Source organism: Ranitomeya variabilis, chromosome 3 (assembly GCF_051348905.1).
Source record: "Ranitomeya variabilis isolate aRanVar5 chromosome 3, aRanVar5.hap1, whole genome shotgun sequence".
Taxonomy (NCBI): domain Eukaryota; kingdom Metazoa; phylum Chordata; class Amphibia; order Anura; family Dendrobatidae; genus Ranitomeya; species Ranitomeya variabilis.
In genome coordinates this window covers 10,312,769-10,336,247 of record NC_135234.1, presented here as the reverse complement: position 1 = coordinate 10,336,247, position 23,479 = coordinate 10,312,769, and the positions used below count along the sequence as shown (strand labels likewise).

General features: G+C 56.1%; 1 protein-coding gene across 2 annotated transcripts in view; it reads left to right on the top strand.

Annotated features, from left to right (window-relative positions):
* Positions 1-7,435: 7,435 nt before the first annotated feature.
* The window catches only part of GSK3B (glycogen synthase kinase 3 beta), a 98,925-nt gene continuing 82,881 nt past the window's right edge, over positions 7,436-23,479 (top strand). The window contains exon 1 of one of the 2 annotated variants that reach the window (XM_077293624.1): positions 7,436-9,433. In XM_077293624.1, the coding sequence (XP_077149739.1) occupies positions 9,346-9,433 (88 nt within the window). In that variant the 5' untranslated portion in view covers positions 7,436-9,345. The remainder of the gene's footprint in view (positions 9,434-23,479) is intronic. The other variant, XM_077293623.1, reaches the window with a different exon arrangement.

The window sequence follows — 23,479 nt, the reverse complement described above, 5'->3', positions numbered from 1 at the left end:
AGTAGTGATGAGGGAGTGATGGTTTTCCCGAGCACGCTCGGGTGACCTCCGAGTATTTCTTATTGCTCGGAGATATAGTTTTCATTGCCTCAGTTGCATGATTTACGGCTTCCAGATACGCTGAATACATGTGGGAATTTCCTAACAAATAGGCATTCCTCACATGTATTCAGTGTATCTGGCAGCCATAAATCATGCAACTGAGGCGATGAAAACTATATCTCCGAGGTAACCCGAGCAATGAGTACCCTCGCTCATCACTAGTAGGCAGTGTTTACAGAGGTATAAAAAGATATTATAAAGAAAACAAATATGAACAATACAATTACAAATAAAATGGGATTAAGGTTGAAAATAAACACTTACGTTTCGTTATGCCATCTTATCTCATGGCCGACTGTGTGCTGTGGAGGATGGGCACACATCTAGATGCATTGCACGCATCTGTATAGCAGCTAGACCTCGGACAAAGACACGTGAAGACTACTTGCTTCCCTCACTTATTTCCCAACCTAAACCCAAGGCACTCCCCCTGTGGTGACCTCGCTTAGAGGCTGAAACCTCCTCTTTTACTTAGTGTTATGGCAACCATTTTTCTACCTAGCTCGCTGTATGAATCTCATGCGAAAGACACCAGGATCAAGAGGTGCACCACGTTGGGGCGATTCTTTTAAGTGTAAACACAGCGTACTTACATGATCCGCTTACGGAGAGACACGCACTTTGCACTCGTTGGGTTTAGCTTCTAGCGATTTCAGGAAGTTATAGATCCCTCGATGGACATTCAGAATATATAATTCTTATATCTCTAGCCCTGTTCGGTGCCAATATATATAACCCTGAAAGAACAATAGAAGCTAAGGCTTTCTATACCAGTTTTAACCAGTACCAGGTGGGAAGGGGGAATGAGTAGGGTAGGGAGACTTGTCTGTCCGCAGCACAGAGCCATATAAATTCTTGAGGGAGGAGGGAAATGAGGGGTTTTGGGTTACACACTCAGGCAGAGTGGGAAGAGGGGGGTCGGAAAGGCCCACAGCATGTATCTGGAAGCCATGGAACTTTTAGGGTGATACTCAAACATGGCATATTCCCATTATTGTGACACCTCCTACTTTTGGACCGCGCTACGGAGGCAGAACCTCACGGTACTCCTCCATGCGCACCTCAGCAGGTTTTCCCCAGTAGGACAACCCATCTGCATTGCCATGCTCCCTGCACGTTTTGTGTTTGACTGTAAAGTCGTACTGCTGGAGGACAAGGCTCCAGCGTAGCAACCTTCTGTTGGTTCCACACATGGCTTGTAGCCAGCGCAGAGGGTTGAAGGTATGACCGTACAGGTAGGGCTGCAGAGCCCAGACTATGGCCAGGCACTCCTTCTCGATGGTGGAATAGGCAACTTCCCTTAGCAGAAGCTTCCGGCTCAGGTACAATACGGGGTGCTCTTGGTTCCTCAAGTCGACCTGGCTGAGCACAGCACCAAGGCCAAACTTGCAGACGTCGGTTTGCACCAGGAACAGTCGACTGCTTTTAACACGGGAGAGTTGCACAGGGCTGTTTTCAAAGCCTGAAAGGCCCCCTCACAGCCATCGGTCTAGTCGACTATTTGGGGTAGCTTCTTCCTGGTGAGGTCCGTCAAGTGCTTTGCCAGGCTACTATAGTTCTGTACTTCTGCGCTTCGCCTATAGTACCCTGCAGTGCCCAGGAAGGAAATCACCTGTTTCTTGGTCCTGGAGGTGGGCCAGGACGCGATAACGTCTACTTTCCCAGGCTCTGGCCTTATGGACTTCCCACCTACCCGGTGCCCCAGGTAGTGGACCTCTCTCATGCCCATCTGGCACTTTCCCGGCTTGATGGTCAGACCGGCTTGGTGAATTCGCCTGAGCACCTCCTGAAGATACTACATGTGCTCGTCCCAGGAGGAACTGAAGATGGCAATGTCATCGAAATCCGCCAACGCGTACTTCTGAAGCAGGCGGTTGACCATCCACTGGAAAGTGGCAGGGACATTCTTCATGCCGAAGGGCATGACCGTGGACTCGTACAGTCCGAAGGGTGTGATAAAGGCGGACTTCTCCTGCGCCTCGGGGCTCAGGGGAATCTGCCAGTATCCCTGACTCAGATCCATTATGGTCAGATATTTTGTGCCAACTGCTCAAGCAGCTCCTCAATGCGCGGCATTGGGTGCGCGTCAGAGGCTGTGATGGAGTTGAGCCCCCCTGTAGTCCACGCAGAACCGAGTGGTCTGGTCCTTCTTTGGCATGAGAACTACAGGTGAGGCCCACACGCTCTTTGACTGTTGAATCACCCCCAACTGTCACATCTCATTTATCTCCTGGCGCATAACCTGCTGCACCTCGTCGGAGATCCGATAGGGTGTACGCCGTAGTGGGGCATGATTCCCGATGTCCACCTCGTGGACCGCTAACTCAGTCCTTCCAGGTCGGTTGAACACAACCCAGAAGGGTTCCAGTATGGTCCGCAACTGGGATCACTGGTGTTCAGTTAAAAAGGCACTTACCTCCACGTCCTCGATGGACCCACCAGCCTTGGGTTGGGCCAGCACGACCAGGAGGGGCTCTTCCTCCTCGTCTTCGGGCAGGCTGCAGACCGGTAGGACGTAGGCTTCACTTCGTGATGAGCCTTCTTCATGTTGATGTGAAAGGCCTTTCGCCTACCCCGAGAATGGTCAAACATGACCACGTAGGTGACTGGGTTGAGCTGTTGGTGGATGACGTATGGGCCTTCCCAGGCTGCCTGAAGCTTATCCTTTGGTACGAGGACCAGCACCCACACCTTTTGACCCACGTGGCAGGTCCGTTCCCGGGCGTTCTGGTCGTACCAGTGCTTCTCATAAGCCTGAGCCTGCGTCATGTTGTCACGCACCAACTGCGTCAAGGTCTGCATTTTGTCACGGAAGCGCATGACATACTCCACTATGGACACTTCAGAAGGGTTTGGCTCCTCTTCCCAGGATTCCCTTAACCCAAGAGGTCCCCAGAATCGCCTGCCGAACAGGAGCTCGAAGGGGGAGAAACCCGTTGAGGCCTGCGGAACCTCTCAGTAAGCGAATAGCAGGTGTGGGAGGTACCCTCCCAGTCGCATTCTTGGGTCTCAACCAGCATGCGTAGCATCTGTTTGATGGTACCATTTAAGCGTTCACACAAGCCATTGGTCTGTGGGTGATACGCACTCGATACCAGGTGATTCACCTGCATTTTCTTACAGAGAGCCTCCATTACGCAAGACATGAATTGGGTCCCTTGATCGATAAGCATCTCCCTGGGAAATCCTACCCCTGAAAAGATAGCCAACAGGGCATCCGCCACCTTATCTGCCCTAGTTGATGACAGAGCTACTGCCTCTGTGTACCGGGTAGCGTAGTCTACCACAGTAAGGATGTATTGCTTTCCAGAGCTGCTGGGGACGGCCAGCGGGCCCACAATGTCCACCACGATCCTCTGGAAAGGCTCCTCTATCACTGGCAAAGGGATCAGGGGAGCCTTAAGAGCAGGCCCCGCCTTCCCCACTCTTTGACAGGTGACACAGGAGCGGCAGTAGTTTGACACATCTGTCCTCATCTTAGGCCAATAGAAGTGTTGAGACAGCCGGGCCTTAGTTTTTCTGATCCCCAAGTGTCCAGCGAGCGGGATCTCATGGGCAATCCATAACAACTCACCCCGGAATTGGTGCGGAACGACCAGCTGTCTTTTCCATGCTGTCAGCGCATCCTCCTATCCAACCCCCGCCGAGATCAGCGCATCCTCCTGTCAAACCCCCGCCGGGCTCAGCGCATCCTCCTGTCCATCCCCCGCCGGGCTCAGCGCATCCTCCTGTCCATCCCCCGCCGGGCTCAGCGCATCCTCCTGTCAAACCCCAGCCGGGCTCAGCGCATCCTCCGGTCCATCCCCCGCCGGGCTCAGCGCGTCCCTCGGTCCATCCCCCGCCGGGCTCAGCGCATCCTCCTGTCCATCCCCCGCCGGGCTCGGCGCATCCTCCTGTCAAACCCCAGCCGGGCTCAGCGCATCTTCCTGTCCATCCCCCGCCGGGCTCGGCGCATCCTCCGGTCCATCCCCCGCCGGGCTCAGCGCGTCCCTCGGTCCATCCCCCGTCGGGCTCAGCGCATCCTCCTGTCAAACCCCAGCCGGACTCAGCGCATCCTCCCGTCAAACCCCAGCCGGGCTCAGCGCATCCTCCTGTCCATCCCCCGCCGGGCTCAGCGCATCCTCCTGTCAAACCCCAGCCGGGCTCAGCGCATCCTCCTGTCCATCCCCCGCCGGGCTCAGCGCATCCTCCCGTCCATCCCCCGCCGGGCTCAGCGCATCCTCCCGTCCATCCCCCGCCGGGCTCGGCGCATCCTCCCGTCCATCCCCCGCCGGGCTCGGCGCATCCTCCTGTCCATCCCCTGCCGGGCTCGGCGCATCCTCCTGTCCATCCCCCGCCGGGCTTGGCGCGTCCCTCGGTCCATCCCCCGCCGGGCTCGGCGCATCCTCCTGTCCATCCCCCGCCGGGCTCGGCGCATCCTCCTGTCAAACCCCAGCCGGGCTCAGCGCATCCTCCTGTCCATCCCCCGCCGGGCTCAGCGCATCCTCCTGTCAAACCCCAGCCGGGCTCAGCGCATCCTCCTGTCCATCCCCCGCCGGGCTCAGCGCATCCTCCTGTCAAACCCCAGCCGGGCTCGGCGCATCTTCCTGTCCATCCCCCGCCGGGCTCGGCGCATCCTCCGGTCCATCCCCCGCCGGGCTCAGCGCGTCCCTCGGTCCATCCCCCGTCGGGCTCAGCGCATCCTCCTGTCAAACCCCAGCCGGACTCAGCGCATCCTCCCGTCAAACCCCAGCCGGGCTCAGCGCATCCTCCTGTCCATCCCCCGCCGGGCTCAGCGCATCCTCCTGTCAAACCCCAGCCGGGCTCAGCGCATCCTCCTGTCCATCCCCCGCCGGGCTCAGCGCATCCTCCCGTCCATCCCCCGCTGGGCTCGGCGCATCCTCCCGTCCATCCCCCGCCGGGCTCGGCGCATCCTCCCGTCCATCCCCCGCCGGGCTCGGCGCATCCTCCCGTCCATCCCCCGCCGGGCTCGGCGCGTCCTCCGGTCCATCCCCCGCCGGGCTCGGCGCGTCCTCCGGTCCATCCCCCGCCGGGCTCGGCGCATCCTCCTGTCCATCCCCCGCCGGGCTCGGCGCGTCCTCCGGTCCATCCCCCGCCGGGCTCGGCGCATCCTCCTGTCCATCCCCCGCCGGGCTCGGCACATCCTCCCGTCCATCCCCCACCGAGGTCGGCGCATCCTCCCGTCCATCCCCCGCCGGGCTCGGCGCATCCTTCTGTCCATCCCCCGCCGGGCTCGGCGCATGCTCCTGTCCATCCCCCGCCGGGCTCGGCGCATCCTTCTGTCCATCCCCCGCCGGGCTCGGCGCATCCTTCTGTCCATCCCCCGCCGGGCTCGGCGCATCCTCCTGTCCATCCCTTACCGAGGTCGGCGCATCCTCCCGTCCATCCCCCGCCGGGCTCGGCGCATCCTTCTGTCCATCCCCCGCTGGGCTCGGCGCATCCTTCTGTCCATCCCCCGCCGGGCTCGGCGCGTCCTCCTGTCCATCCCCCGCCGGGCTCGGCGCATCCTCCGGTCCATCCCCCGCCGGGCTCGGCGCATCCTCCGGTCCATCCCCCCGCCGAGCTCGGCGCATCCTGCTGTCCATCCCCCGCCGGGCTCGGCGCATCCTCCTGTCCATCCCCCGCCGGGCTCGGCGCATCCTTCTGTCCATCCCCCGCCGGGCTCGGCGCGTCCTCCGGTCCATCCCCCGCCGGGCTCGGCGCATCCTCCTGACCATCCCCCGCCGGGCTCGGCGCGTCCTCCGGTCCATCCCCCGCCGGGCTCAGCGCGTCCCTCGGTCCATCCCCCGCCGGGCTCGGCGCATCCTCCTGTCCATCCCCCGCCGGGCTCGGCGCGTCCTCCGGTCCATCCCCCGCCGGGCTCAGCGCGTCCCTCGGTCCATCCCCCGCCGGGCTCGGCGCATCCTCCTGTCCATCCCCCGCCGGGCTCGGCGCATCCTCCCGTCCATCCCCCGCCGGGCTCGGCGCATCCTCCCGTCCATCCCCCACCGAGGTCGGCGCATCCTCCCGTCCATCCCCCGCCGAGCTCGGCGCATCCTTCTGTCCATCCCCCGCTGGGCTCGGCGCATCCTTCTGTCCATCCCCCGCCGGGCTCGGCGCGTCCTCCTGTCCATCCCCCGCCGGGCTCGGCGCATCCTCCGGTCCATCCCCCGCCGGGCTCGGCGCATCCTCCGGTCCATCCCCCCGCCGAGCTCGGCGCATCCTTCTGTCCATCCCCCGCCGGGCTCGGCGCATCCTCCTGTCCATCCCCCGCCGGGCTCGGCGCATCCTTCGGTCCATCCCCCGCCGGGCTCGGCGCGTCCTCCGGTCCATCCCCCGCCGGGCTCGGCGCATCCTCCTGACCATCCCCCGCCGGGCTCGGCGCATCCTCCTGACCATCCCCCGCCGGGCTCGGCGCGTCCTCCGGTCCATCCCCCGCCGGGCTCGGCGCATCCTCCTGACCATCCCCCGCCGGGCTCGGCGCATCCTCCTGACCATCCCCCGCCGGGCTCGGCGCGTCCTCCGGTCCATCCCCCGCCGGGCTCAGCGCGTCCCTCGGTCCATCCCCCGCCGGGCTCGGCGCATCCTCCTGTCCATCCCCCGCCGGGCTCGGCGCGTCCTCCGGTCCATCCCCCGCCGGGCTCAGCGCGTCCCTCCGTCCATTCCTGCCCACTTGTCAGTGTTAGCCGCCGTCCATCACTGAGGTGACTGCTCACACATGATCTGTCAGGACACATGGACCTATAGAAACTTGTGGAACAGAACAAGGTGATAAACTTGCAGCACACCCTAGAGATGACAACATGGAGGCCACCCATCAGCCACACTGTTTCCATAGCAACTCTACTTCAATCAGGCCGCTGACACAAAGTGAAAGGTCACACTTCCGGCGTCTTAAAAGGCAGTGGCCACACCCACTTCCGCTTCTACCTCAGCTGCAACTGCTTTTTCCGACCAATCAGAAGACGCTTTTCATTCCTGGCTCGCCTCGCCCTTACCCTGGGGCGTTAATTAAGACGGGCAGATGAGTAACCAATCAGCAACTGCCTTATAAACATAAAGAGGCGGGTTTGTGTTACCATTGGGTAAGATTCCTAGAATGGTTACAGATGAGCCAATCAGCGTAGAACATCGTTAGCAGTGAGCTATGGAGGAGGAGCCCGAGAGGGAGCAGACGGGAACCTGACGACTGTCGTTACTGGTTAGTAATCGGCCCCGCCCCCTTTTCACTGTCCTGCCTCCTGATTGGAACCTGAGCGCTGGCGAGTGATGAGGGCGGAGTGAGGAGGCAGTGTGACGTCATGAAGGCTCTGGCTGCGCGGCCCGCCTCTGCTCCTATTCTCCATCTCCTCCTGCGCACTCTACGCTCCGTAACTGCGCTCTATGCGCCGAGCGCTACGTCATCAGGGAGGAGGGAGGAGGAGAGTATTGCAGGAGAAACCCGACAGGCAAATGCGCTCAGACGGACGGAGAGTGACAAAGGGAAAGAGAGCGAGCTGAGGGCGGAGAGGAACCGGAGACTCCCACTGTCCGCTGCGGTGACAGGAAGCGCCGCCGGCTGTGACCTGACGTGAGCGGAGGCCGAAACCACCGCCGGTGCATTGTCTGCAGCGCTGTGAGGGCTCCGGGGCCTGAGGAAGCCGCCATGAGCGCAGACTGCGGCCTGAGCCGTCCTCCATCCCGGCTGTGAGCGCCCCCGGAGGAGAGGGAGACCCCGACCACGGAAAGGGACCCCCAATAATACAGGGAGACCCCCTATTAATACAGGGAGACCCCCAATAACAGAAAGGGACCCCTAATAATACAGGCAGGGACCCCTAATAAAACAGGGAGACACCCCAATAACAGAAAGGGACCCCTAATAATACAGGGAGACCCCCCAATAACAGAAAGGGACCCCTAATAATACAGAGACCCCCTAATAATACAGAGAGACCCCCCAATAACAGAAAGGAGCCCCTAATAATATAGGGAGACCCCCCAATAACAGAAAGGAGCCCCTAATAATATAAGGAGACCCCCCAATAACAGAAAGGGACCCCTAATAATACAGAGACCCCCCAATAACAGAAAGGGACCCCTAATAATACAGGGAGACCCCCCCAATAACAGAAAGGAGCCCCTAATAATATAGGGAGACCCCCCAATAACAGAAAGGGACCCCTAATAATACAGGGAGACCCCCCCAATAACAGAAAGGAGCCCCTAATAATATAGGGAGACCCCCCAATAACAGAAAGGGACCCCTAATAATACAGAGACCCCCCCAATAACAGAAAGGGACCCCTAATAATACAGGGAGGCCCCCCCAATAACAGAAAGGGACCCCTAATAATACAGGGAGGCCCCCCCAATAACAGAAAGGGACCCCTAATAATACAGGGAGACCCCCAATAACAGAAAGGAGCCCCTAATAATACAGGGAGACCCCCCCCAATAACAGAAAGGGACCCACTAATACAAAGGGACCCCCAATAATAACTGTAATAATACAGTGAGATCCTCTAATAACAGAAAGGGAGCCCCAATATTAGTGTAGAGACCCCATATAATAGAGGGACCCCCAATATTTGTGTAGAGACCCCGTATAATAGAGGGACCCCCAATATTTGTGTAGAGACCCCGTATAATAGAGGGACCCCCAATATTTGTGTAGAGACCCCGTATAATAGAGGGACCCCCAATATTTGTGTAGAGACCCCGTATAATAGAGGGACCCCCAATATTACCGCAGAGCGCTCCTAATAATTTAGGATCTCTTAAAGTACAGAGACCCTAAAATAAGAGGGACCCCAATATTAATGGTCCCAATCTAGAGGGCTCCCCATAGTACCGAGCCCCCCGTATTACTATTCTGCAGTGTTACTGAGCCTGGGACCCCCAGTGTTACCTTTGCTGCCACCTCCCTGGCTTGTCAGAGCCCCCAGTATCATATGCGGACCCCCACGTTCCTCCCAGGGCTCCCGATCTCCTGTCTGCTGGGTTAGTGCCCCCTCAGGCCGCGTTGCTCCTGCTCGTGGGGTCCCCCCGGTAATCCTGGCCGTGTGCCCCCCATGGGCCTGTGACCCCCCACATCTGCCGGAGGCCGGAGTGTGTGGCATGCTGGAGAAGGAGTGACTGGCGGAGGATTCTCTGACTGTATCAGGCTCGCTGCTGATTCCGACCCCCCTATTGCAGAGAGGGGTCCGAGGTGTCTTGGCCGCCGGGGTCTTCATGTGTTTGTCCTCTATCCGGCTTTCATAACGAACAGAGAGAAGCAGCAGAATGTCGGGGAGGCCGAGGACCACTTCCTTCGCAGAGAGCTGCAAACCCGTACAACAACCCTCATCATTCGGCAGCATGAAAGTGAGCCGTGAGTACCCCATATCTTCATCTCTGGGGGGCTGCTCCATCCTGTGGTCCGGGCCCCTCACTGCCTGCTCTGAGGTATCCTATATACGTGGGGGCACAGGGGTCCGTCCCATCTGCCTTGGCAGGGGCCGCTGCTGCTTGGACTGGTCTGGAGCGGCTGATACATTGTTGCAGTTTTCTGCTCCATTGTATCCTGCAGCATCTATGGACCCGGCTGTTCTATCCCCCATACTAGTCACTAGGTTGCCCGTTCTGCTATTTATTTCTGCGGATCTGGGGTTTAGCGCCTGTTTGTCGCCGTCCGTATAGTGTCGCACCCTGTCCCCCCTCCCCCGTGACTCCAGTGGGGAGAGCAGGATCCGCCATTGCAGCAGAGCAGATGATGGCAGCTGCACGGTTCCTGCTCCGCCGGCTGCCATTGTGCAGGCCCTGCAGCTGTCCGTCTGCCCCACCTCACATGCAGGCTGCAGCACGGCTGCCCTCTCCTCCGTTACATGAGCACCATTTTCCAGCAGTCTTCCTCCCACCCGCCCCACCCTTTTTCACCTTCAATAGGCAGAGAGAATGTAGACCCCCATAGCTGCAGATCTGCCATTCTGGAGAGGACTACCCCCCCCAGCCGCACAGGAATCCGCCCCTCATTCACTCCTAGTGACTCCTTTTATGTGTCTGAAACCCTGCAAAAGCCATATTACACTCTGCAGCCCTGATGCCTGCGTCCACGCTGAGCGCTCTTAAAGGGGCTCGGTTCATTCATTTTCTGATAAATGAGGCTTCGTGCCCAGAGGCCGACCCTGTAGCACTGCGGGGATGTCACTGGCATAGAAAGGGTTATTGGGAGGATAAACCCTGATCATCCCCTTGCACTGCATGAATCTCACTGCTGGTGTACAGGACAGTCCCCGCCTCGTGTCCCCTGAGGCTGACAGTTGCATTCTGGGTAGTGGTTATTGGGGGCTTCTCCGCCAGTCCTGAGTGGCAGCATCGTCCTCCTCTGGTGCCTCGGTCGCTGGATCTGCAGCTGATGGATTTCTTTTGCTGCATATTCCCCATTAATGATTCAGGAGGTCTGGGGGGGGGATGTCTGCAGGCTCCGTACCCCGGGTGTGGGGGCTCACATATCCCGGGGAGAGGCCCTGGTGTCACCGCTCACATTATACATAATATTATTATAATGTTATATTTAGGGAATTCTGATGGAGGCAGTGAGCGGAGGCGCTGGCACCCTGCAGATGGTGACTGCTGGTCCTATGGATCTGCTACCTGTCTGCAGTCGGCCGCCCCTTACACGTTGTTTCCTTGTGATGGTTCTGTGGGGGAGAAGCGTCACTGATGTGGATGGCGGCCTCTTCTCCAGCCCGCTCTGTGCTGCGGACATTGGCAGATTATTTGTGCAGAAGTTCTGTATCAGCTCCGTGGCCCAGGACATTCCCAGTCCGCAGATTCCCCCAATAATGTGACCGCCGCATTCATCGGGATCATATCCCTTAATCAGATTTCACACGAGTCTCTCCGGGGCTTCCTCACCGTGGGGATTGGATTCCCTTCCTACTGTGGGCTTGTCCCAGAAATGAGTGATAACAGGGAGCAATAGCCTTCATTCAGCAGCATCGCTAATGGGGGGAATGCGGCCGGAGTCGTGTCCTTTTTAGTTTTCCTGTACATAAGGGTTTGTGCACACGTTAAGTATTTGCTGCAGACATTTCTGGATCAAGAATGTTTCTTTACAGGAAAAACGTTGCATTAAAAGCGACATTTCTTCGCACGTTTCTGACGATGATATGAAGCTTCAAATCTGCAAAGACAAAATAAGCAACGTGTGCATGAGCCCTGAGGAGTCTATTCACTTTCCTAGCTCAGGAAATGCTGTTTTTTTTGTGATAGACACAGAAAAACTGTGACGTGATCCCCTAACCGTTCATCCATCTCTAAAGGGAACCTGTCACCCCCCCCCCCCCCCAGGTGTTTGTAACTAAAAGAGCCACCTTGTGCTGCACTGATGCTGCATTCTGACAAGGTGGCTCTATTAGTTCTTGTTCCCGGCACTGCTGCAATAATCGTTTTTGAAACTTGTCCCTCATACCTCGAATTCGCCATGGGAGCAGGTCCTTCCGCCCTAATCCAGATGTCTCCCAGCCGTCACTCATGGCCTCTGCGCGCTGCCTCCTCTTCCTTCATTAGCGTCCCCGGCGCCTGCGCGGTTATTTTTTTTCCGGGCATGCGCAGTTGCGCTGCCCTTCGAACTTACAGCGCAGGCGCAGGGGACGATAAGGAAGAGGAGGCTACGCACAGAGGCCATGAGTGACGGCTGGGAGGCGTCTGGATTAGGGGGGAAAGACCTGCCCACATGGCGAATTCGAGGTATGAGGGACAAGTTTCAAAAACGATTATTGCAGCAGTGCCGGGAACAAGAACTAATAGACCCACCTTTTCAGAATGCAGCATCAGTGCACGTTTTTTAGTTACAGACGTCTGGGGGGGGGGGGGACAGGTTCCCTTTAACCCCCTGTAGCTTGACATCCAGAGCCGCGTTGCCCCTGGATTCTAGCTGGAAGCCCCCGTCCTGCGGTTTGGCTGCGCCGTTTTTCCTACTATCCGGGGATTCACATGCCGGTTGCATTGCTGCTGATTTGCGGATTTTCCAACTGACAAGGATTCTGTGACCTTCCGGGCTCCGCTCATCTTTAGTCTTTGATTATTAAAGGAACCAAAGTGCAAAATTAAAAAAAAGGATAAATGTTCATCCCCAGATTACAAATCCGCACGGAGAGATCTGCTCAGACACTGAACACGCGGGGGATGCTGGGAGATTACAGCTCTGACTCCTGTAGAATAGTGAGCTGGGGATGCTGGGAGATTACAGCTCTGACTCCTGTAGAATAGTGAGCTGGGGATGCTGGGAGATTACAGCTCTGACTCCTGTAGAATAGTGAGCTGGGGATGCTGGGAGATTACAGCTTTGACCCCTGTAGAATAGTGAGCAGGGGATACTGGGAGATTACAGCTCTGATTCTTGTAGAATAGTGAGTGGTGGATGCTGGGAGATTACAGCTCTGATTCTTGTAGAATAGTGAGCGGGGGACGCTTGGAGATTACAGCTCTGATTCTTGTAGAATAGTGAGCTGGGGATGCTGGGAGATTACAGCTCTGACCCCTGTAGAATAGTGAGCAGGGGATGCTGGGAGATTACAGCTCTGACTCCTGTACAATAGTGAGCAGGGGATGCTGGGAGATTACAGCTCTGACTCCTGTAGAATAGTGAGCAGGGGATGCTGGGAGATTACCGCTCTGACCCCTGTAGAATAGTGAGCTGGGGATGCTGGGAGATTACAGCTCTGACCCCTGTAGAATAGTGAGCAGGGGATACTGGGAGATTACAGCTCTGACTCCTGTAGAATAGTGAGCAGGGGATACTGGGAGATTACAGCTCTGATTCCTGTAGAATAGTGAGCAGGGGATACTGGGAGATTACAGCTCTGATTCTTGTAGAATAGTGAGCAGGGGATGCTGGGAGATTACCGCTCTGACCCCTGTAGAATAGTGAGCAGGGGATGCTGGGAGATTACAGCTCTGACTCCTGTACAATAGTGAGCAGGGGATGCTGGGAGATTACAGCTCTGACTCCTGTAGAATAGTGAGCAGGGGATGCTGGGAGATTACCGCTCTGACCCCTGTAGAATAGTGAGCTGGGGATGCTGGGAGATTACAGCTCTGACCCCTGTAGAATAGTGAGCAGGGGATACTGGGAGATTACAGCTCTGACTCCTGTAGAATAGTGAGCAGGGGATACTGGGAGATTACAGCTCTGATTCCTGTAGAATAGTGAGCAGGGGATACTGGGAGATTACAGCTCTGATTCTTGTAGAATAGTGAGCAGGGGATGCTGGGAGATTACCGCTCTGACCCCTGTAGAATAGTGAGCAGGGGATGCTGGGAGATTACCGCTCTGACCCCTGTAGAATAGTGAGCAGGGGATGCTGGGAGATTACAGCTCTGACTCCTGTAGAATAATGAGCAGGGGATACTGGGAGATTACAGCTCTGACCCCTGTAGAATAGTGAGCAGGGGATACTGGGAGATTACAGCTCTGACCCCTGTAGAATAGTGAGCAGGGGATGCTGGGAGATTACAGCTCTGATTCTTATAGAATAGTGAGCAGGGGATGCTGGGAGATTACCGCTCTGACCCCTGTAGAATAGTGAGCAGGGGATGCTGGGAGATTACAGCTCTGACTCCTGTGGAATAGTGAGCAGGGGATGCTGGGAGATTACAGCTCTGACTCCTGTACAATAGTGATCAGGGGATGCTGGGAGAACACAGCTCTGACTCCTGTAGAATAGTGAGCAGGGGATACTGGGAGATTACAGCTCTGATTCTTGTAGAATAGTGAGCAGGGGATGCTGGGAGATTACCGCTCTGACCCCTGTAGAATAGTGAGCAGGGGATGGTGGGAGATTACAGCTCTGACTCCTGTAAAATAGTGCGCAGGGGATACTGGGAGATTACAGCTCTGATTCTTGTAGAATAGTGAGCAGGGGATGCTGGGAGATTACAGCTCTGACTCCTGTAGAATAGTGAGCAGGGGATGCTGGGAGATTACAGCTCTGACTCCTGTACAATAGTGATCAGGGGATGCTGGGAGAACACAGCTCTGACTCCTGTAGAATAGTGAGCTGGGGATGCTGGGAGATTACAGCTCTGACTCCTGTACAATAGTGATCAGGGGATGCTGGGAGAACACAGCTCTGACTCCTGTAGAATAGTGAGCTGGGGATGCTGGGAGATTACAGCTCTGACTCCTGTACAATAGTGATCAGGGGATGCTGGGAGAATACAGCTCTGACTCCTGTACAATAGTGATCAGGGGATGCTGGGAGAACACAGCTCTGACTCCTGTAGAATAGTGAGCTGGGGATGCTGGGAGATTACAGCTCTGATTCTTGTAGAATAGTGAGCAGAGGATGCTGGGAGATTACAGCTCTGACTCCTGTAGAATAGTGAGCAGGGGATGCTGGGAGATTACAGCTCTGACTCCTGTAGAATAGTGAGCAGGGGATGCTGGGAGATTACAGCTCTGACTCCTGTAGAATAGTGAGCTGGGGATGCTGGGAGATTACAGTTCTGATTCTTGTCGAATAGTGAGCGGGGGATGCTGGGAGATTACAGCTCTGACTCCTGTACAATAGTGAGCAGGGGATGCTGGGAGATTACAGCTCTGACTCCTGTAGAATAGTGAGCAGGGGATGCTGGGAGATTACAGCTCTGACTCCTGTAGAATAGTGAGCAGGGGATGCTGGGAGATTACAGCTCTGACTCCTGTGGAATAGTGAGCAGGGGATGCTGGGAGATTACAGCTCTGATTCTTGTAGAATAGTGAGCAGGGGATGCTGGGAGATTACAGCTCTGACTCCTGTAGAATAGTGAGCAGAGGATGCTGGGAGATTACACCTAATAGTCTCTGCTCCGCCCTCTGCTATTTTAGTCATTTACTCTGTTTCTAAACCAGTTCATAACCTTCAGGAGACCAGAACTCTGCAACTGGAGTGGACGGCGAAAACTGGAGCCCATAATGTCACTGCAGCTGGTGTGATGTCATGTGATGTAAGAACTAATGATGTCGCTGCCCCGGTGCATACAGCTGCTGATGTCGCTGCCCCGGTGCATAGAGCTGATGATGTCACTGTCCCGGTGCATGCAGCTGCTGATGTCACTGCGCCGGTGCATAGAGCTGATGATGTCACTGTCCCGGTGCATGCAGCTGCTGATGTCACTGCGCCGGTGCATAGAGCTGATGATGTCACTGCCCCGGTGCATACAGCTGCTGATGTCACTGCCCCGGTGCATACAGCTGCTGATGTCACTGCCCCGGTGCATAGAGCTGCTGATGTCACTGCCCCGGTGCATAGAGCTGCTGATGTCACTGCGCCGGTGCATAGAGCTGCTGCTGATGTCGCTGCCCCGGTGCATAGAGCTGCTGCTGATGTCGCTGCCCCGGTGCATAGAGCTGCTGATGTCGCTGCCCCGGTGCATAGAGCTGCTGATGTCGCTGCCCCGGTGCATAGAGCTGCTGATGATGTCACTGCCCCGGTGCATAGAGCTGCTGATGATGTCACTGCCCCGGTGCATAGAGCTGCTGATGTCGCTGCCCCGGTGCATAGAGCTGCTGATGTCGCTGCCCCGGTGCATAGAGCTGCTGATGATGTCACTGCCCCGGTGCATAGAGCTGCTGATGATGTCGCTGCCCCGGTGCATAGAGCTGCTGATGATGTCGCTGCCCCGGTGCATAGAGCTGATGATGTCGCTGCCCCGGTGCATAGAGCTGCTGATGTCGCTGCCCTGGTGCATAGAGCTGCTGATGATGTCACTGCCCCGGTGCATAGAGCTGCTGATGATGTCGCTGCCCCGGTGCATAGAGCTGCTGATGATGTCGCTGCCCCGGTGCATAGAGCTGCTGATGTCGCTGCCCCGGTGCATAGAGCTGCTGATGATGTCACTGCCCCGGTGCATAGAGCTGCTAATGTCGCTGCCCCGGTGCATAGAGCTGCTGATGATGTCGCTGCCCCGGTGCATAGAGCTGCTGATGTCGCTGCCCCGGTGCATAGAGCTGCTGATGTCACTGCGCCGGTGCATAGAGCTGCTGATGTCGCTGCCCCGGTGCATAGAGCTGCTGATGATGTCGCTGCCCCGGTGCATAGAGCTGCTGATGTCGCTGCCCCGGTGCATAGAGCTGCTGATGTCGCTGCCCCGGTGCATAGAGCTGCTGATGTCACTGCCCCGGTGCATAGAGCTGCTGATGATGTCGCTGCCCCGGTGCATAGAGCTGCTGATGATGTCGCTGCCCCGGTGCATAGAGCTGCTGATGATGTCGCTGCCCCGGTGCATAGAGCTGCTGATGTCACTGCCCCGGTGCATACAGCTGCTGATGTCACAGCCCCGGTGCATAGAGCTGCTGATGATGTCGCTGCCCCGGTGCATAGAGCTGATGATGTCACTGCGCCGGTGCATAGAGCTGCTGATGTCGCTGCCCCGGTGCATAGAGCTGCTGATGATGTCGCTGCCCCGGTGCATAGAGCTGCTGATGATGTCACTGCCCCGGTGCATAGAGCTGCTGATGTCGCTGCCCCGGAGCATAGAGCTGATGATGTCGCTGCAGGTGGTGTATTGTCTCTTTATGTTAGGCTGTAGCTGATAATGTCACCTCGTGCATGAATAGGACATATTTCCTTGCGCTGACCAGTTCAGGCCGGGGTTCTGGTCTCGGTCCTCTCGGCTCTTCTTACGGCTTTTTAACAACTGCCCTGTTGAACCGATTGATGGTCTCCAAAATCGTGCAGCTCGACAGCATCGGAAAGTGATGATGTGGCAATAAAGCGGCCGCATTCCGTGACGTGGCAGCGATCGGTGCTGTGTCCGCCGTACAGGCATTGATTGCTCTGCAGGACGGACAGGAGCAGCTTTGCTAGACTCCGGGCATTGAGTGCAGCTGAGAACAGTGACTGCCACTTCCAGAAGATAACCGTACAGCCCAGTGGAGACTGATCGGACCATCCGGCCCGGCTGCAAATCTGCAATTCTTGGAATAATTTCTCCACTCGTCTCCTTGACACACTGAGCTCAGTAGGATGAAAGCCCCACAAGTTGTGACCACATAGAGGTGTCCATATAATGAATGATCTCCAGTAACCTCCTACTGTACGGACCACCACAGAGGACATCATGGGCCTGCACAGCCTCGCGTTACTCTGTAACCTGGCGGACCCCATTGTAGTTGGTTTAGTTTGTTGCGTCAGTTCTGCTGCTCTGGTGGTTTCTTAGCACAAATGCAGTGTGAGCTGGGAGGTTCGTGTGAAGGGTTAATTTGTAATCTCGGCTGATCTGCCGTCCCAGTGAATGGACTTCCTGTTATTCCCTTTTGCACTTTTTAGGAGGGGTGAGGGCTCCCCCTCAGAGAAGACCACCACCAGGTCCTCCCACCAAAACTACAGAGTAAAGTTTCCGAAGTGTTGAGAAGTCGTGATTCCCGTTGCCCCCTGATCTGTGGTCCTGTCATCCGCCTCCCCTCCCCCGTACTCAGACCTGTGTGATAAGGATCACCCAGGCCAATGACCGGTCCCCTCCGCTGTCACCTGCTGCCTCTCGTACCCCTGCCGCCAGGTCAGAGGAGGACTGAGAGACCTCATTCTATAGTCCGGAGGTCTGTGTAGTCGCCCCATAAGGGTAAGTTCACACAGGACTTTTTTGCTGCGTTTTTTTTATGCTAATTTTCAGCTGCTTTTTACAATACCAGCAAAGCCTATGAGATTTCAGAAATCTCATGCACACACATTGGTTTTTTGTGTGATCAGTATTTTGTGCTTTGCTGTGTTTTTTAGACATAGAGCGTGTCACTTCTTTTAGCATTTTTGCTGCGTTTTTTCACCCATTGACTTGAATGGGTGTTGAAAAAAACGCAGGTATCATTATTTGCTGCGTTTTTGCTGCTGAAAATCCAAGGACATTAGCCTGGAAAAAGAGAAAAAAAAGGGCACCAAAAAGCGCACCAAAAACGCACCTATAAGCAGCTGAAAATTAGCATAAAAAAAGCAGCAAAAATACGCAGCAAAAAAGTCCTGTGTGAACTTACCCTAAGGGCGCTGGTCACATGAAGCTGGGGGGGAGCAGAAACTGAGGGTTGTATTTCCCCATTATTGGGGTATTGTCATCGCCGGGCTCCTGGGTCAGTGATCCGAATCTATAACCCCGAGGCAGGCAGAATCCGTCTCTCCTGGTGACCTTGTCCATGAGAGCAGAGGTCGGCTCTATTAATTGCCCACCCCTTCTGCTGATGCCTCACGTATTAATGAAGTGGTCAGGAGGCCTTTCTGGGTCTTAAATAAAGGAAGAGGTTAATGACTAGTGATGAATGAGCGTGCTCGGATAACGTCTTATCCTCGGGCGTGCTCGGATAACGTCTTATCCTCGGGCGTGCTCGGATAACGTCTTATCCTCGGGCGTGCTCGGATAACGTCTTATCCTCGGGCGTGCTCGGATAACGTCTTATCCTCGGGCGTGCTCGGATAACGTCTTATCCTCGGGCGTGCTCGGATAACGTCTTATCCTCGGGCGTGCTCGGATAACGTCTTATCCTCGGGCGTGCTCGGATAACGTCTTATCCTCGGGCGTGCTCGGATAACGTCTTATCCTCGGGCGTGCTCGGATAACGTCTTATCCTCGGGCGTGCTCGGATAACGTCTTATCCTCGGGCGTGCTCGGATAACGTCTTATCCTCGGGCGTGCTCGGATAACGTCTTATCCTCGGGCGTGCTCGGATAACGTCTTATCCTCGGGCGTGCTCGGATAACGTCTTATCCTCGGGCGTGCTCGGATAACGTCTTACTCGCAGAGACTCAATTATATTATACGAGCATGCCTGAGATACTCGCAGGGACTTCGCATAATATACGAGCACGCCCGAGATACTCGCAGGGACTCGATTATAATATACGAGCACGCCCGAGATACTCGCAGGGACTCGATTATAATATACGAGCACGCCCGAGATACTCGCAGGGGCTCGATCATAATATGCGAGCACGCCCGAGATACTCAGATAACACCCGAGCATAAGGGTACCGCCTCACAGTGGCACTTTGGTCGCTACAACGGCACGATCCGTGACGCTCCAGCGTCGCTCCAATATCGCTCCAGCGTCGTAGACTGCGGTCACACTTCGCAATGCACGACGCTGGAGCGATAATTTCATGACGTATTTGCGATGTAGAAGCCGTTGGTTACTGTGCGCACATCGTATACAACCTTTGTTACACGATGCGATCATGCCGCCACAGCGGGACACTAGACGACGAAAGAAAGTTTCAAACGATCTGCTACGACGTACGATTCTCAGCGGGGTCCCTGATCGCTGCTGCGTGTCAGACACAGCGATATCGTATGGATATCGCTGGAACGTCACGGATCGTACCGTCGTAGCAACCAAAGTGCCACTGTGAGACAGTACCCTAAAATGTTCTCTTATCCTCAGCTGATCACATTCTCTCATCACTATTAATGACACTTTGGTTGCACGGCTGAGGATGCCGAGAAATTATGCACCGCATCTCCTCACATCTGGAATTGTCGAGATAAAAAGGACATGGATCTGCTGAAGGCGTAAGATACGCTGCCGGTGGAGGGGGAGGCCTCTCAGTCAATGCTGGAGGAGGAGGAGGCCTCTCAGTCAATGCTGGAGGAGGAGGAGGCCTCTCAGTCTATACTGGAGGAGGAGGCCTCTCAGTCAATGCTGGAGGAGGAGGAGGCCTCTCAGTCTATACTGGAGGAGGAGGCCTCTCAGTCAATGCTGGAGGAGGAGGAGGCCTCTCAGTCAATGCTGGAGGAGGAGGAGGCCTCTCAGTCAATGCTGGAGGAGGAGGAGGCCTCTCAGTCAATGCTGGAGGAGGAGGAGGCCTCTCAGTCAATGCTGGAGGAGGAGGAGGCCTCTCAGTCAATGCTGGAGGAGGAGGAGGCCTCTCAGTCAATGCTGGAGGAGGAGGAGGCCTCTCAGTCTATACTGGAGGAGGAGGCCTCTCAGTCTATACTGGAGGAGGAGGCCTCTCAGTCTATACTGGAGGAGGAGGCCTCTCAGTCTATACTGGAGGAGGAGGCCTCTCAGTCTATACTGGAGGAGGAGGCCTCTCAGTCTATACTGGAGGAGGAGGCCTCTCAGTCTATACTGGAGGAGGAGGCCTCTCAGTCTATACTGGAGGAGGAGGCCTCTCAGTCTATACTGGAGGAGGAGGCCTCTCAGTCTATACTGGAGGAGGAGGCCTCTCAGTCTATACTGGAGGAGGAGGCCTCTCAGTCTATACTGGAGGAGGAGGCCTCTCAGTCTATACTGGAGGAGGAGGCCTCTCAGTCTATACTGGAGGAGGAGGCCTCTCAGTCTATACTGGAGGAGGAGGCCTCTCAGTCTATACTGGAGGAGGAGGCCTCTCAGTCTATACTGGAGGAGGAGGCCTCTCAGTCTATACTGGAGGAGGAGGCCTCTCAGTCTATACTGGAGGAGGAGGCCTCTCAGTCTATACTGGAGGAGGAGGCCTCTCAGTCTATACTGGAGGAGGAGGCCTCTCAGTCTATACTGGAGGAGGAGGCCTCTCAGTCTATACTGGAGGAGGAGGCCTCTCAGTCTATACTGGAGGAGGAGGCCTCTCAGTCTATACTGGAGGAGGAGGAGGAGGCGGCCTCTGTCTATGCTGGAGGAGGAGGAGGCAGCCTCTCTGTCTATGCTGGAGGAGGAGGCCTCTCTGTCTATCCTGGAGAAGGAGGCGGCCTCTGTCTATACTGGAGGAGGAGGAGGCAGCCTCTCTGTCTATGCTGGAGGAGGAGGCCTCTCTGTCTATCCTGGAGGAGGAGGCGGCCTCTGTCTATGCTGGAGGAGGAGGAGGCAGCCTCTGTCTATGCTGGAGGAGGAGGCCTCTCGGTCTATGCTGGAGGAGGAGGCAGCCTCTCTGTCTATCCTGGAGGAGGCGGCCTCTGTCTATGCTGGAGGAGGAGGCCTCTTGGTCTATTCTGGAGGAGGAGGCTGCTCAGCTTAGGTCTAGATCAATTCTTGGTATGTGATGGACGTGGAGTTTCTGATCTTATTGCCTCCAGTGTTTGGCATCATGTGAATGTGTCCCTCCTGGAGGCTTTTGGGGGTGGTTGTGGTGCATAGACGGAGGCCGGTGATAGTCACCGCGTCGTGCTCCTGGTTCGGCATCTGAGCTGGTTGCCACTTGTCTGCACACAATGACTGGGTGGCGTTCTTCTCCTGCGATCTGTCAGAAGAATGAGTGAAGTGCTGAGACCTCAGCCGGGATGATTCGTAACCCATGTGCACCGCATTACACCCAGTCACTGAGCGGTGAGTCAGGCTGTAAACAAGGGGATCATTGTGACATGTGCACCAGCAGGTTCAGTGGGTACGCAGCACATGTTGCCAGTACAGGTGCATTTCTCCAGGTGCATCAGGCCTGGGCTATGCTGCGGATTTGTAGAGCTGCATTTTTGTGGTTCTAAGAAGAGGACGGGAAGAACTGTTCTGCCGTAAGGGGTCAGAGGAGGACGGGAAGAACCGTTATGCCGGAAGGGGTCAGAGGAGGACGGGAAGAACTGTTCTGCCGTAAGGGGTCAAAGGAGGACGGGAAGAACCGTTATGCCGGAAGGGGTCAGAGGAGGACGGGAAGAACCGTTCTGCTGAAAGGGATCAAAGGAGGACGGGAAGAACCGTTTTGATGAACAAGTGTTGCACAGTATTGAAAACTGTAGACAAATGCTACAGCGGTGTGTGAGCTCATTGTCCTTCCGTTATGGTCCGTGGTAAGCAGAAGGGAAGGCTCCAGTGGGTAGGACTCGCCATCACTTCATGAACAGTGGTGGTGTAAACACTATCGATCTTGAGAATAAAGGGGCCGCAGCCTGCACTCTTCTTGTGTCCCCTTTACTTTTCCCTGAACTCTGGTTCTTCCACCACCAGGAAGCTGCGGCACAGAGCTGTCCATGTGAACGCAGTCCTCCTCACCGTTGGTCGGCTTGGGGCGCTATTTTGTTGGGAAAACTGAGGCATGCATCCAAGGTGCAACTTCTGAGAAGCCCCTTCATAAAATCCTCAGTGGCTTCCCACTGCATGTGACTTGTTAACGGCCGCATAGTTTCCCCTAAACCAGCCTTTAGCTTGCGATAGTCGCAGTCCACCATGATTGCCTCCATCCTCGGCAGACACATGCATGCTTGATTCGGCTGAGTGTTTTCAATGGGGAGAAGGAAATAGGTCGGAGGCGGCTTATCTTCCTTGATGAGAAGAATGGATCGGGCATATTGAAATTCAGCATGCTTGATCCTTTTTTTTTTCCCCTCTGATACGTGCAAATGAACATCAGATGTACATGAAGTGATGATCCTCGGGGTAGGATGGGATTACTCCATTAGATCCTGTTCCTCTCTATAAGCAGTATTTGTGGGTTTACAGATGGGCACCTTCTCCTCTGCCCCCCTAACATCGCCTGCCTCTGATGAAGGGGGCAGGCAGCGCTTTACTGCTTGTCTCAAATATGGCAGCCGCTCCACAACAGGCGGGAACCTGTCTGAGGTTTATATACCATGTGATAACACTCGCTACCTGACAACACCATAGAAACATCCAGCTGTTACAATGTATCAGTCCCTAGCAACCAGACAGAAGATTGGGAGATGGCAGCCGCGCAGCAGATGCCTCATGTGGGTGCTGTTATACTGCGCTGCCAGTTGCTGGGGCCCAAATGACTCTCCTTCCTATTGGAGGTCACATGCTCCCCCCCCCATCTCTGAGTCTGTTGTGGATTGGGGCGGTGGGGCACGCTGCCATGCAGGTGGAGTAATACGGTTAGGTTCCACGGTCCAAGGCCATGTATCTCGCCATTCCCAATGCGCCAGTGTGGGATGTAGTTAGAGGGCAGACACCACTTCATCACCGGGTGCAGTCTGTGTGATTGGACTATATTGTGCTGACGAGGCCAGGGTTTTATTGGTGCCCTAGCAGACAGACTGGTGAAGCCCTGCTAGCTGGCTCTCTCTCGCAGGCGGGTGAAGCCCTGCTGGCTGGCTGGCTCGCTCTTGCAGGCGGGTGAAGCCCTGCTATCTGGCTGGCTCTTGCAGGCGGGTGAAGCCCTGCTAGCTGGCTGGCTCTTGCAGGCGGGTGAAGCCCTGCTGGCTGGCTCTTTCAGGCGGGTGAAGCCCTGCTAGCTGGCTGGCTGGCTCTCGCAGGCGGGTGAAGCCCTGCTGGCTGGCTCGCTCTCCCAAGCGGGTGAAGCCCTGCTAGCTGGCTCACTCTTGCAGGCGGGTGAAGCCCTTCTGGCTGGCTCGCTCTTACAGGCGGGTGAAGCCCTGCTGGCTGGCTCGCTCTCGCAGGTGGTTGAAGCCTCGCTCTCTCCTCCGCAGATGTTTTCTTTTAGGGATTGGGCTCAGTTCTTGGAATTCTCTGTGCCGGGCAGAGCTGATGACTCCAAGGAAAGTGGCGCTTCTGAAGGGCCAGAAGGGGTATTTGTAGAGCATGTGA